Below are 15,416 nucleotides of genomic sequence, written 5' to 3'. Positions count from 1 at the left end.
CTTGTTTGTGTTTTTTTGTTGTTGTTTTTTTTTGAGATGGAGTCTCACTCTGTCGCCTAGGCTGGAGTGCCATGGCATGATCTCGGCTCACTGCAACCTCTGCCTCCCAGATTCAAGCGATTCTCATGCCTCAGCCTCCCAAGTAGCTGGGATTACAGGTGTGTACCACCATGCCCAGCTAATTTTTTGTATTTTTATTGGAGGAGACAGTGTTTTGCCACGTTGGCCAGGTTGGTCTCAAACTCCTGATCTTAGGTGATCCACCCACCTGGCCTCTCAAAGTGTTGGGATTACAGGCATGAGCCACCATGCTTGGCCCTTTTGTTTGTGTTTAATTGAAAGTTCTATAATGTTGATATTTGCCAGTGATCTCAATTTTAAAGCATGTCATAAAACCATCTTTTAGAATCTATTCTAGGGATATCTAAGAAATCCAAGGGATTTCCTAATGGAGTCTTAATGTCTACTTAATCTTCAAATTATATACTGATATCATTCTTTCAACAAATATTCTAGATGATTGGGATACATTAAGATACATAAGGTACTGTTCAAGGTGTTTTCAGAAACTATGAAAGGAATATTTTTATATATTTTTTCTCTATCCCCCTCCATCCCTCTGTTCCATTACCCTCTACTTCTTACCTTTTCCTTGCAAGTACGTTAGAGGACAAATCTAAAGGTGAGAAGGTGGAAGGTGAGATGCTTTAGTTGAGTGAGTCATAGAACTAGAAATTAGCCCATTCCATAGGTAGAGACAAAAAACAGGTTTTATTGACAACTTACAGGAAAGCACAACTGGCTAATCATTGGTGATTGGTAAAGGTCATTGTGTTGGGGGCAGGGAGGGATGTTTTGACTCCTTTTATTACTTCAGGATAGAAATAAAAGGCCTATAAATATATCTAGTCATACATGTTCTTTTGCCTTATATGGGGCCCTAGACAAGTTTTCTCCTCATATTTCATGGAAATACATCAAAAGTACAATCAAGCATAATTATTAAGGAGATAATTATTTTTAGAAATTCAGCAGAAGATGTTTTAGTATTGCACAGCCCTCTTTCCTTATTATAGATGGACAGGTTTAACTGTAGAAAGGGCCATCTAGACTTGTGCTTATCTAATATGGTAGCCTCTGGTCACATGTGGCTAATTGAGCCCTTGACATGTAGCTAAAGGAACTAAGTTTTAAAATTTGTCTTTTAATTAAAATTTAAAATGGACACAATTCAGTTTCGGAAGACTTAGATGTGTTTGGAACAGTTTGACTATACATAACTAGTTTTTCAACTGTGAATTTTATGAAATCTAATTGTAGATAAATTGTTTCTAGTAGGAATTTAGCATTTGAAGTTGAAATGTCCTACAAATGTAAATTGGGATGACTTAGTATGAAAAAATACTTTATGTCTTTTATATTGATTACCTGTTGAAATAATGCTTTGGGTATATTTGGTTAAATAAATATATTAAATTTACTTAAATTTTTAAAACGTGGCTATTAGAAAACATTAAATTACATATATTTCTGGTGGGCAGCACTAATCTCAACCATGGTGTATCTTGTTTAAGAAGAGCAGTCACATCACTTAAGTTTTTTCTTCTTAACCACCAAAAGGAAAAATATATCCATGTCAGAGGACTCTCAACAAACTCCATGGCATTTTTAGGGTACAATCTTACTTTGCCTCTTATTAATCCTTTGAGCATTTTCTTTATTTTCCCTATAGGATAATAAGTATCTTGATTACACTGAGGGATTTATTTATTTTTATGCTTTCTGCAAATTATGCAGTTAATATATATGTCTTAAAATAATTGGCAAGTGTGCTACTTTAATGTGGTCTCAGATTAATAATTGAGTTTAGATGATCTGTTATGTTTTTGTATTTTTTTCTAACTTTAGTAACCTTTGACTTTAGTAACCTTTTACTTTAGTAAAAGTACATGAAGCCCTTTAGAATCTTAATTAGATCTATTGCTGTATCATCAAAAAATGTTTTCTTCCTTCCAAAATTTGGTTAACATCTGTAGACATAGACTGAACCAAATATTTGTTTTAGGATATAAAGATTAAGAATGCAGATTCATGGAAAAGTTTAGGCAAACCAGTGAAACCATCAGGTGTAATGAAATCCTCAGATGAGCTCTTCAACCAATTTAGAAAAGCAGCCATAGAAAAGGAAGTAAAAGCTCGGACACAGGAACTCATACGGAAGCATTTGGAACAAAATACAAAGGAACTAAAAGCATCTCAAGAAAATCAGAGGTCTGTAATTTACTGGATTAAAGGAGGGTTTGGGAGATATAGAATGTATTTTAAATACATTAAATTTCTTATTTGTTAAGTGACTATGATTCAACTGTTTAGTAGAACACAGAGCAAACTGTAATTGCAAAAAGTACATTTGATACTTTTTCTAAGTGGTGATATCTCTTTTGAAGACAAATAATCAAGGGATTAAGCTACTAAAGATACTAATTACTAAATTATATAGTCATTATTTTACAGAAATGTCTTAAAGTTTTTCTGGTCTATGTGTTAGAAGATAGTGGTTCATCTTGGCCACAGTTTTCTAAAACCATTTATTTGTTAATATGGATTAGCCTATGTATAATTTGATGCATCAAAAATAAAGCTTAAAATAATGTTATAACATGAACATGGTTGTCTAATATATGGCTTTATATTTGTCATTTAATAACATTTTTGTAATACTTTTAAGGAACTTGAAACCTACTTTGAGCTATACTTTTTTTCTTTAAGGGATCTTGGGAATGGATTGACTGTAGAACCTTTTTCAAATAAAATACAAAACAAGTGCTCTGGAGAAGAGCAGAAAGAACATCAGCAGTCATCAGAAGCTCAAGATAAATCCAAACTCTGGCTTCTCAAAGACCGTGATTTAGCAAGGCAGAAAGAACAAGAGAGGAGGAGGAGAGAAGCAGTAAGTGAATTTTAGTTTACTAAATCTAATTTAACAAGGGAAAGATTTAACAGAGCACTGTCTTTTGTATGTTCAAGGATGCATTTGGGGTAATTTTTCAGTGACAGTGGACTTACCTCTTTAGTGAGGATCAGGTTCTAAAATTAAAGCTTAAAATAAAAAAATTCATAGCCAAAGGAGGCAATGCAATAATAGAGTATTGATCCTGGAAGTACTAGACTACCTGAGTTAAAATGATGATTTTGGAGGCGGGAGGATCTTTTGAGGCCAGGAGTTAGAGGCTGCAGGGAGCTATGATCACACCACTACACTCCAGTGTGGGTGACAGAGCAACATGGTGCTCTCAAACAAACAAAAAAAGATGGTCTGCCTATTTACTAGACTCTTAGACCTTGGCAATTATCTAACTCCCTAAAGTGGGAATAATAATACCTATTGTGAAGGTGAAATGAATGAGCATGTATTAAGCACATAGGAAAATGCCTAGCACTAGGTGAAGTGATTTATCACTTACTATTGTTACTGTTTAAAAATCTGTAAACCACCTATGAATTGTGGCCAGAAGATGTGCCATCTGTTCCTGGTCAGCATTTCTTTGGTTGACTGCTAGATTAAGAAGCTGACTTTCACTTAGGAGTCCTAATATGCAGAAAATAATATTTTAAAAGCTACAGTTGATTCCTTCTTTTATTCATGGATTATTTCAGAAGTGTTTAGTTTCCAGATATTTGGGAATTTTCTGATTCTAGTGATTTCTGTTAGTGATTTCTAATTTAATTCCATTGTGGTCGTACACATATCTGACTGAATTGTTTGAAATTTATTGAGACTTATTTTATGGCCTGGCTTATGGTCTACTTTGGTAAATATTCTGTGTGCACATGAAGAATGTGTATTTTATTGCTGTTGGATAGGGTGTTAATCAGGCCAAGTTGGTTTGTCTTCTTGTTCATTATGAAATGATCTTTACTTCTGGTAATAATTACTCAAAAATTACACTGAAATTTAAAATAGGCACTTCACCTTTTTATGACTAGCGTTGGCACAGTAAAATTCTTTCCATCGTTTTACTTTTAACCTATCTTGTGTTTTTTTTTAATTATTTAAAGTGAGTTTCTTGTAGGCAACATGTAATGGGATCTTGCTTTTGTTTGTTTGTTTGTTTGTTTTTATCGAGATGAAGTTTCGCTTTTGTTGCCCAAGCTGGAGTGCAGTGGTGTGATCTCGGCTCACTGCAACCTCCACCTCCTGGGTTCAAGCGATTCTTCTGCCTCAGCGTCCCCAGTAGCTGGCATTACAGGCGCACGCCACCATGCCTGGCTAATGTTTTGTATTTTTAATAGAAATGGGGTTTCACCATGTTAGGCAGGCTGGTCTCAAACTCCTGACCTTAGGCGATCGCCTGCCTCGGCCTCCCAAAGTGCTGGGATTACAGATGTGAGCCACCATGCCCAGCCTGTTTTTTTATTTTTTTATTTTATTTTTTTATTTTTTTGAGACAGAATTTTGCTCTTGTCGCCCAGGCTGGAGTGCAGTAGTGCAATCTTGGCTCACTGTGACCTCTGCCTCCTGGGTTCAAGCGATTGTCATGCCTCAGCCTCCCGAGTAGCTGGGATTACAGGCCCGTGCCACAACACCCAGCTAATTTTTTGTATTTTTAGTAGAGACAGGGTTTCACCATGTTGCCAAGGCTGGTCTCGGACTCCTGAGCTCAGGCAATCCACCCACCTTGGCCTCCCAAAGTGTTAGGATGACAGGCATTAGCCAAAGATCTCTGCCTTTTAATCACATGTTTAGACTAGTTACATTCAGTATAATCATTGACATTGTTAAGTTTGAGTTCATCATCTTGATAATTGTTTTCTGTTCCTGTCTTTCTTCTCTCTCTCTTTTTTTTTCTGCCCGTTTTTGTATTAAGCTTTTTTGTTGTTAACTTTTGTTTTAGGTTCTGGGGTACATGTGAAGGTTTGTTACATAGGTAAACTGGTGTAACGGGGGTTCGTTGTACAGATTATTTCTTCACCCAGGTATTAAGCCCAGTATCCAATAGTTACCTTTTCTGCTCCTCTCTGTCCTCCCAACCTCCACCCTCAAGTAGACCCCAGTGTCTGCTGTTTCCTTCTTTGTGTTCCTAAGTTCATATCATTCAGCTCCCACTTATAGGTGAGAACATGCAGTATTTGATTTTCTGTTCCTGCATTTGTTTGCTGAGGATAATAGCCTCCAGTTCCATCCATGTTCCTGCAAAAGACATGATCTCCTTCTTTATGTCTACAGAGCATTTTTTTAGTCCACTTCATCTCCTTCATTGACATAGTCAGTAACTCTGTTTTCCTATTTTAGTGGTTGCTTACGGTTTACAATATACAGCTTTAACTTAATCGCAGTCTGCTTTCAATTTACGTTATACCACCTCATGTTTAGTGTAAGAGCTTTACAACAGTTACTTCCATTCCTCCCCGTCAGCCTTATGCTATTGCTTAAATACTGATAATATCTCTTAAATTGTTTTAAATAAAGAATCTTATATTTATATATGCAGTTACCACTTCCTGTGCTTTTCATTCCTTTATTTATTTATTTATTCATTCATTCATTCATTCATTCGTTTATTTTTGAGGTGGAGTTTCGCTCTTGTCGCCCAGCCTGGAATGCAATGGTGCAATCTCGGCTCACTGCAACCTCCACCTCCCTGGTTCAAGCGATTCTCCTGCCTCAGCCTCCCAAGTAGCTGGGATTCCAGGCACCCACCACCATGCCTGGTAAATTTTTGTATTTTTAGTAGAGCCAAGGTTTCGCCATGTTGGCCAGGCTAGTCTCGAACTCCTAACCTCAGGTGATCCACCCACCTCAGCCTCCCAAAGTGCTGGGATTATAGGCATGAGCCACTGTGCCTGGCCCATTCCTTTGTTTAGATCCAGATATCCAAATAGTGTAATTTTCCTTTTGCATAAAGGACTTCCTTTGAACATTTCTTATAGTCTGGGTCCGCTGGCAATAGTTCTTTCCACTTTTGTGCATCTGAAAATGCCTTTATTTGGCCTTTTTTTTCCATTCATAGACTTTTATTTTTTAGAGCAGTCTTACATTTGTAGCAAAACCGAGCTGAAAATACAGAGTTCCTACGTGCCATACCCCTCTATATATATGCCCTCCCCCACCATCAATGTCAATACATCATTGTCAGCCTTAGTATAATCAAGTAAAGTCTATAGTTTACATTAGGATTCATTCTTCGTGTTGTACTTTTTATGGATTTTGACAAATGTATAATGATATACATCAGCCATTATAGTTCCTTACGGAATAGTTTTCCTGCCCTCAAAGTTTCCTGTGGCCCACCTATTCATCCCTCCTCACAACCCTGGCAACCACTGATCTTTTTACTGTCTCCACAGGTTTATCTTGTCCAGAATGTCATATAGTTGGGATCATGCCCTATGCAGCCTTTTCAGATTGTTGTCTTTCACTTAGCAATGTGCGTTTAAGGTTCCTCTCTATCTTTCTATGGCTTGATAGCTGAATTTTAAAAAATTAATTATCTTAATTGACAATTATATATATTTATGGTATACAATTATGTTTTGAAATATGTGTACATTGTGGAATGGCTACATCAAACATGTATCACCTCACCTTTTGTGGTGAGAACACTTGAAATCTATTCTTTGGTAATTTTTTAGTATATAATACATTGTTTTTAACTATAGTCTCCATGTTGTATATTAAATCTTTTGGAATTCCTACTGTCTAACTGAAAGTTTGTATTCCTTGAATAATATTTCCTATCTCTACCCCCAACCTCTCCCCATATCCTAATAAACTACCATTTCATTCTCTGCTTCTATGGGTTCAACTTTTTAAGACCCCACAGATAAGTGAGATCATGCGGTATTTGTCTTTCTGTGCCTGGCTTATTTCACTTAATATAATGTCCTCTGGGTTCACCTGTGTTGTTGAAAATGATGGGGTTTTCTTTTTAAAGATTGAATAGTGTTCCATTATATATATACAACATTTCTTCTATTCAGCCATTGATGGACATTTAGGTTGATTTCATGTCTTGGCTATCACAATAGGTCATTTCTTTTTAGCACATTATATGAATATACCACAGTTTGGTTATTACTTACCTATTGAAGGACATCTTGGTTGCCTCCAACCTATGGCAATTAAGAATAAAGCTGCCATAAACATTTGTTTGCAGGTTTTTCAACTTGCCACTTTTTTTTTTTTTTTTTCTCTTGACATAGTCTCACTCTGTTGCCCAGGCTGGAGTGCAGCGGCATGATCATGGCTCACTGCAGGCTTGACCTCCCAGGCTCAAGCGATCCTCCTACCCCAACCCCCCAGTAGCTGGGACCACAGGCATGCACCACCACACCCAGCTAATTTTTTGTTTTGTTTTGTTTTGTTTGTTTTTTTTGTAGAGACAAAGTCTCACTGTGTGGCCCAGGGTAGTCTCGAACTCCTGAGCTCAAGCAGTCTGCCTGCCTCTGCCTCCCAGAGTGCTAGAATTACAGGTGTGAGCCACTGCGCCTGGCCCTGCCTTCAATTTTGAAAGACACTTTTGCTGAATTTAGAACTCTAGAGCTTTAATGTTTTTTCTTTTAGCACTTTAAAGGTACTTGTTCACTGTCTCATTGATTCCATTGTTTCCACTGAGAAATCCAGTACTATTATCTTTGGTCTTCTGTATATAGTATGTTTTTCCTCTACTTGCCTTTAACATTTGTATTGATCACGGGGTTTCAGCAATTGTTTTCTTCATGTTTCTTGTGATTTGTTGAGCTTATTCAAGATGTGTGTTTTCATCAAGCTTGGAAAAATTTTGGCCATTATTTATTCAAATAATATCCCACCTCACTCCCTTGTGAGGACTCCAATTATTTATGTATTAGACCATTTAAAGTTGCCTCATAGCTCACTAATGCTAATTTTTTTTTTTTTTTTTTTTTTTTTTTTTGAGACTGAATCTCACTCTGTTGCTCAGGCTGCAGTGCAGTGGCATGATCTCGGCTCACTGCAACCTCTGCCTCCTCCCAGGTTCAAGTGATTCTCATGGTGCAGCCTCTTGAGTAGTAGGACTGCAGGCACTTGGCACCATGCCCAGCTAATTTTGTTTTTGTTTTTATTTTTTTAGTAGAGACAGGGTTTCCCCATGTTGGCCAGGGCTAGTCTCAAACTCCTGTCCTTAAGGGATCTGCCTGCCTCTGCCTCCCAAAGTGTTAGGATTACAGGCATGAGCCACCTGCACCTGGGCTGCGCTTTTAATTTTTTTTAATTATTTTTTCCCTTTGAATTTCATTTTGGATAAATTCACCAGTCTTTTCTTCAGTGTCTAATCTTCTGTTAACCCCCAGTGTATTAATTTTCATCCCAGACATTGTAGATGTGAGATTTGGGTTTATTAAAAATGTGTGTGGTTTTTTTTTTATCTCTATTAAACTGCTGAAAAAATGGAATACAGTTAAAATAACTGTTTTAATGTGCTTCTCTGCTAATTCCAATATGTATGTCAGTTCTGGGTCAGTTTCAATTGATTGGTTAGTCTCTTCTTTGTGAATAGTGTTTTTCTGCTTCTTTGCATAACTAATAATCATAAATACCAGGTGTCGTGAATGTTACCTTGTTGGGTGCTAGATTTTTTTTTTTTCCCAGCAATCTCAGTCACATAGAACTGGATATTTTTGTAATCCTAGGAAAAATGTGTAAATTCATAGGACATATAAGAACATTAGTTTGAGAAGAGAACAGCCATTGGCTTTAGCTATAGTATTGGTTAAAGTACAAATTAATTTTCTAGGGAATAACAAAAGTTCTGTCAGCCATGTATTTTATAATACTAAGGTAGAAACAAATTGCATTTAATAGTGCTGTACATTTAACATATGGTGAAGTTTACTTTAGAGCAGTGTGATCTTAGTGGAACTTTCTACAATGATAGAAATATGCTTTATCCATTCAAACATACTAGCAAATAGCCACATAGGGCTGTTGAGCACGGGAAATGCAGCTAATGCAACTAAGGAACTGAATTTTAAACTTTAATTTTAATGAACTCAATTTTAAATAGAAACTTTTTGGTATTGTCTTTTTGGAGGTTTTTAGGAACTCATTGTTAAATTTCGTTAGTAGTTGACCTAAAGTCTTTCTTTTTTTTTTTCCTGAGATGTAGTCTTGCTCTGTCGCCCAGGCTGGAGTGCAGTGGTGCCGTCTCGGCTCACTGCAAACTCCGCCTCCTGGGTTGATGCCATTCTCCTGCCTCAGCCTCCTGAGTAGCTGGGACTACAGGCGCCCGCCACCACGCCCGGCTAATTTTTTGTATTTTTAGTAGAGACGAGGTTTCACCATGTTAGCCAGGATAGTCTTGATCTTCTGACCTCATGATCTGCCCACCTCGGCCTCCCAAAGTGGTGGGATTACAGGCATGAGCTACCACGCCCAGCCGACCTAAAGTCTTTCTGTAGTGATGTAAAAATGTTTCCTGTTGGCACTCACACGGGCCTGACTTAAGTCACCCCCAAGTGATTTCACTGCACCCTAGTTGTGGCCCAACAACACAACTAGGTAACCTGATAAATTTCCCAATATCCTAAGCACTTTTCTGGAACATGACTAGACTAGGAACCCACTGAAAGCTGACTAATGATGTTACATCTAGCAGCTTGATAACTAACAACCCGACCTTGGATCTATTTGCTATCATTTTTGACAGCCCAGCCTCTTGCTGCCAGTCGAAAGAGCCATACTCTATAAAGCAATAATAACTTGACACTTAGCAGAGTTCCCAAACGTTTACCTCATGCCAGTTACCTTGACCAAACTTTTGATCTTAAATTTGAACAGTTGAAGAGTGTATTTAGGACCACACAGTAAGGAATAGCCAGCTTATGGTGTCAGCTATGGGGAGCATTAGTATTAAAAATCATGGTATTGGCTGGGTACAGTGGCTCATGCCTATAATCTTAACACTTTGAGAGGCCGAGGCAGGCAGATCACTGGAAGTTAGGAGTTCGAGACCAGCCTGGCCAACATGGTGAAACCCCATCTCTACTAAAAATACAAAAATTAGCCAGCCATGGTGGCGCACCTGTAATCCCAGCTACTTAGGAGGCTGAGGCAGAAGAATCATTTGAATCGGGAGGTAGAGGTTACAGTGAGCCGAGATCACGCCACTGCACTCCAGCCTGGGCAACAAGAGCAAAACTCCATCTAGAAAAAAAAAAAAAAAAAAAAATCATGGTATCTAAGGTTAATTGGTACAGAGAATACCAGTTCTCTATCGATAATTGTTCCACATGCACAGATTTTAGTCAAGATGTAAGAGAATCTAAAATAAGCCAATACACACAACCTTTAAATAAAAACAGGTTTCATTACATATTCTACAAATTTTGCAGTATGTCTGGATACTTATAGCAGTATCACATGATATTTAAACTAGGACAACGTATCCAATGCCTATATTGGAGGCTTAGAATAGAACTTAAAGGAACAATCTGTGCTAGACATTTGGCATCCTAGAAACTGGGTGTTAAGAATGTAGTCTGGGGCCGGGTCGGTGGCTCATGCCTGTAATCCCAACACTTTGGGAGGCCAAGGCAGGTGGATCACTTGAGGTCAGGAGTTCGAGACCAGCCTGGCCAACATAGTGAAACCCCGTCTCTACTAAAACTACAAGATTAGTTGGGCTTGGTGGTATGCACCTGTAGCCCCAGCTACTTGGGAGGCTAAGATATGAGAATCACCTGAACCTGCGAGGCAGAGGTTGCAGTGAGCTGAGGTCATGCCACTGCACTCCAGCCTGGGCGACAGATTGAGACTCTGTCACAAGAAAAAAAAAAAAGAATGTAGTTTATGCCAGTTGCAGCAGCTTGCGCCTTGTAATCCCAGCACTTTGGGAGGCTGAGGCAGGTGGATCACTTGAGGTCAGGAGTTCGACGCCAGCCTGGCCAATGTGGCAAAATTCTGTCTCTACTAAAAATGCAAAAATTACCTGGGCATGGCGGTGCACATCTGTAATCCCAGCTCCTCGGGAGGCTGAGGAAAGAGAATCACTTGAACCCAGGAGGCGGAGGTTGCAGTGAGCTGAGATCACGCCACTGCACTCCAGCCTGGGTGACAAAACGACACAATGTTTCAAAAAAAAAAAAAAAAGATTAAAAAAAAATGTAGTCTAGATTAAGATTTAAGAAGTATTCTTTTGTCTCTAAGGCAGATTTAAAGAAATTTATATGGTTTGTAAGAGTCAGACATAACTTTCAAATACTTTCAGTAGGTAAATCACAATTCCAAATATTTTCCCACATAGCTAATGAGAATGCTAATTCCCATTCAAGAAGCCAACCAACTGATTGCAAATTGGTGCTTTTACCTACCACTCTGGTCTGTTGCTGTTTATTGATTTATTTTTTAAAAATAATTTTGTGAACTTTAATATTTGGTGTCATCTCAGATGCTAAAGAATATCTATAAGGGCAGTTAGAAAAGGCTTCAGAATATAGTTGACATTTGTTTCCTTTGTCTTAATTAGCTTTTTCTCTACTTTGGCTTATTTTTTAAACAGCTTTTTTGTGATTAATATGGCATTTTGCTGAATGTTACATGTAATCTGATTCTTCATAAATGCCTATACATAGAATAGACTAGGTTACACAGTTAGTAAGTGGCAGAATCAAGGAAAGCCCATAGTTTTAGCATTACATATTATAGTTATCTCACATAACAAAGATATTGGTTCATTCAGAAAGTAATTTTGTGTGTCTGGCATTATGCTGGGTTTAGAAGTAAGACAGTGTGCTCTCAGCGTTCATGTTCTTATTCATACCCACTCTGTCAACATTGAACTTTCTCTTTTACTTGTAGGGAGGGGTCAAACTTATTCTTAGTGTTCTTGTAGGTTTTGTTTTTTATTTATTACATGAACAATATATTAACAAATCAGGTAATATTTGAACAGAAATAATTATGTACAAATTTATTGTTCAACCTGAGAAAATAAAAATTAAAAAATTATTGAATAGTTTTCTTTTGTATGATTTGTTCCTAAATGTTGCATAATCATTATTGTATAGTTGTAGTAAAGACATACATTTTTAAAGTAATATTAAAATTTTCTTCTTTTTCTACAGATGGTGGGTACCATTGATATGACCCTTCAAAGTGACATTATGACAATGTTTGAAAACAACTTTGATTAAAACTCAGTTTTTAAATTAACCATCAACTTAAAATGAATGGTAAAAGATCAAAATGCATATGGTAAAATGATTGCTTTCAGATAACAAGATACCAATCTTATATTGTATTTTGACTGCTCTAAAATGATTAAACAGTTTTCACTTACATTTTTAATAGCTATATGCTTATTTTTTAAACGACATAATTCAAAGGAAATTTAATAATTTTGGATCCCTAAAAATTGGACAAATTCCCAGATATTCGTTCATTCTATAAATAATTGTCTATATATTATAGGCCCTGTACTAAGCAATGAAAATCCAAAAGATAGCTCCTGCTTGTTTAAAAATGAAGAGTATGACTTTTCTAATTCAATAAGTGAAAAATAATGAAGAATATATGAAAGTGTATAAAAAACATAGTTCCTGTTGAGTTTTTAACTTTTAAAACAAATATTCTTCGGCCTTCAAAAATATTTAGATTCTAACAAATAATACTTGGTTTCACTGAATGTCAGATTTCATAAGATTCTCAGCTGGTTCTATATTAAAAATTTATATTGAAATGTAGTTTTAAAGAAATATTGGCTGGAACTGCCAGTTGTGGTGGCTCATACCTATGATCCCAGCACTTTGGGAGACCAAGGTGGGCAGATTTCTTGAGCTCAGGAATTTGGGCCTGGGAAACAGGGTGAAACCTTGTCTCTACAAAAAATACAAAAAATCAGCTGGGTGTGGTGGTGCGCACCCGTGGTCCCAGCTACTTGGGAAGCTGAGGTGGGAAGATCACTTGAGCCCAGGAGGCAGAGGTTGCAGTGAGCTGAAATCACACCACTGCACTTCAGCCTGGGTGATAGAGTGAGACCCCTGCCTCTACAAAAAAAAAAAAAAAAAAAAAAAAAATGAGGCATGGTGGCGCACGCCAATAGTCCCAGCTACATGGAGGGCTGAAGCAGGAGGCTCATTTGAGCCCACGAGGTCAAGGCTGCAGTGAGCTGTGTTTGTGCCACTTCACTCCAGCCTAAGCAACAGAATGAGACCCTGTCTCAAAAAAAGAAAAAAAAAAAAAACAAGAAATATTGCCGATGGTTTGAAAGATGTTGAATTTGAGTCAAAATAACTAAAATATTTATTTGTAATATTTAATAGTGAATATTATGTATGTAAGTTTCTATATAAACTTATGAGATTTCTTAATATGCATATGTGATAGCAATGAATGTTTAAAATATTTTAACTACAATAAGACTTATTTAAATATTCTGTAAATTATTTCTCTTTTGTTATTTTCAAGTTGCAATTATGTGTAAATCATGTGTATCAGCTTAATGTATTTTAAAATTTTGAACTCTGGAAGTGTAACATGATTCAGGCAGTGTTCTGATACCATCTAAAGTAAAAATTCAAAGTGTATGTTTATTATAGAGAAAGAGAAAAAGTTATCTTGACTTCACTTATTTTTATAATTAATATAAATTTTTGACATATCTTTAAATTATCAGGCATGTGAAAAACATGATTAAGTAGTAACTAAATGGTGATGTGACCTTCATGACACAGCCAGAATTAAAGTGACAGGGTGGCTCACGCCTGTAACCCCAGCACTTTGGGAGGCTGAGACAGGCAGATTGCTTGAGCTCAGGAATTCAAGACCAGCCTGGGTAACATGTTGAGACTCTGTCTCTACAAAAATAATACAAAAATTAGTGGGGCATGGTGGCACGCACCTGTAGTCTCAGCTACTGGCAGTTCGTGGGCAGAGGGGGGTGGGTCTCTTGAGCCTGGGAGGTCAAGACTGCAGTGAGCCAAGATCATGCCACTGCACTCCAGCCTGGGCAATGAGAGTGAGACCCTGTCTAAATAAATACATAAATAAATAAAGTGATAGTGTATTCTTATCCAACTATACCTCTTTTAATTAAGAAATCAGTTTGTGCTAAACAGTACAGATTGTCCTATGATTATATATATATATATATAAAATTTTATTTACGTAATATAAAAGATTATAGAGAGCTATGTTTGGTTATTCTGTTTAACTGACTTGGCACTTAACCTCTTCTTAGGCTATAAGGGGCCTGACACATTGCAGATACTCAACAAACTTTTAGTGGGTTAAAGTCAGTTTAGCAAATAAAAGTCAATACTATTAGTTTATAACCAATGCTTCCTATATTATACATTATTTTTAGTAAAAGATTGGCTTCTCTTAACATCATGCATATAACTGTCTTCAACAAAAGCCTGATTTTGTGAAGACTCCGTTTCTGGCCCCATCTCACACCTGCTCCAACTCCTAGAACCTTTTTTTATTGTGTTTTCTAGAATCCGTGATAAGTCATCAATGATGTTCTCTACATAGTGAATCCTTTTGCTTTTTTCTTTCTTTTGTTCTGAGTTGTTCTGAATGTGTAGTCCCTGGACCACACAGCAATGCTTGGGAACTTTTTAGAAATGCAGATTCTCAGACTTAAGTCTTACTAAATCGGAAACTCTGGGTGTGGGGTCCAGCAATCTATAGTTGAACTAACCATCTAGGTCATTCTCGTACACACTGAAGTTTGAGATCCCCCTGCTCTCACAGAACTCTGGCTGTCTCCTGCAGCCTCTCATTTGGTGCTTGCTCTTGTGGGTTTTCTTATCTTTGTAGTGCTGCTTGTAGACCATTCTCTTTCTCACCTCCCTCCTCCCTAAAAACTTCCGTCTTAAAATTTTTCATGATCATCAGACTATACCACCCATTGTCATTTACCATTCCTGGTTCACTCTTGTTCTCAGAGATTTTAGTCTTTACCTCACCGTCACTCTCCAAATGATACTTCTCAGTCCTTTGACCTCTCTGCTAATGATCTGGAGTAGCAAGATCAGCCTCAGCCACTCACTCCTTTGTCATTACTGATAACAAAAACCCTTAATCTCAGTTTCAAGCATCCTATTCTCTCACTACTTTCTCCTATCTTTTTTCTAGCATACTCCTTTATAGGTCCTTGACGCCAACAATCCTTAGACCTCATGAAGACCTACAATCCATTAATCCTAGTGTTTTCGCAGCACCTCTCCTTTCATGCCCTCACTTCTGTGCTTATCCTAAGTTTTTAGTACATTATTTATCTTTTTATTTATTTATTTGAGACAGCATCTCACACTTGCACAGGCTGGAGTGCAATGGCACGATCTTGGCTCACTGCAACCTCCGCCTCCTGGGCTCAAGCAATCCTCTTGCCTCAGCCTCCTGAGTAGTAGCTGGGATTACAGGCACATGCCACCACGCCCAGTTAATTTTT

At 37.4% G+C, this 15,416-nt stretch overlaps 1 protein-coding gene across 25 annotated transcripts in view; it reads left to right on the top strand.

Moving 5' to 3' along the window:
- The window catches only part of BRDT (bromodomain testis associated), a 64,924-nt gene extending 52,617 nt beyond the window's left edge, over window positions 1-12,307 (top strand). For all 25 annotated transcript variants that reach the window (XR_010152352.1, XR_010152356.1, XR_010152357.1 and 22 more), the window contains 3 exon segments: window positions 2,066-2,271; window positions 2,770-2,950; window positions 12,085-12,307. Coding sequence is in view for 20 of the 25 variants with exons in the window: in XM_016926057.3 (XP_016781546.1) it covers window positions 2,066-2,271; window positions 2,770-2,950; window positions 12,085-12,153 (456 nt within the window). In the remaining 5 variants the exon portion in view is untranslated.
- The last annotated feature ends 3,109 nt before the right edge of the window (window positions 12,308-15,416 follow it).

Source organism: Pan troglodytes, chromosome 1 (genome assembly GCF_028858775.2).
Source record: "Pan troglodytes isolate AG18354 chromosome 1, NHGRI_mPanTro3-v2.0_pri, whole genome shotgun sequence".
NCBI classification, from domain to species: domain Eukaryota; kingdom Metazoa; phylum Chordata; class Mammalia; order Primates; family Hominidae; genus Pan; species Pan troglodytes.
This window is presented reverse-complemented; position numbering and strand designations above follow the sequence as displayed.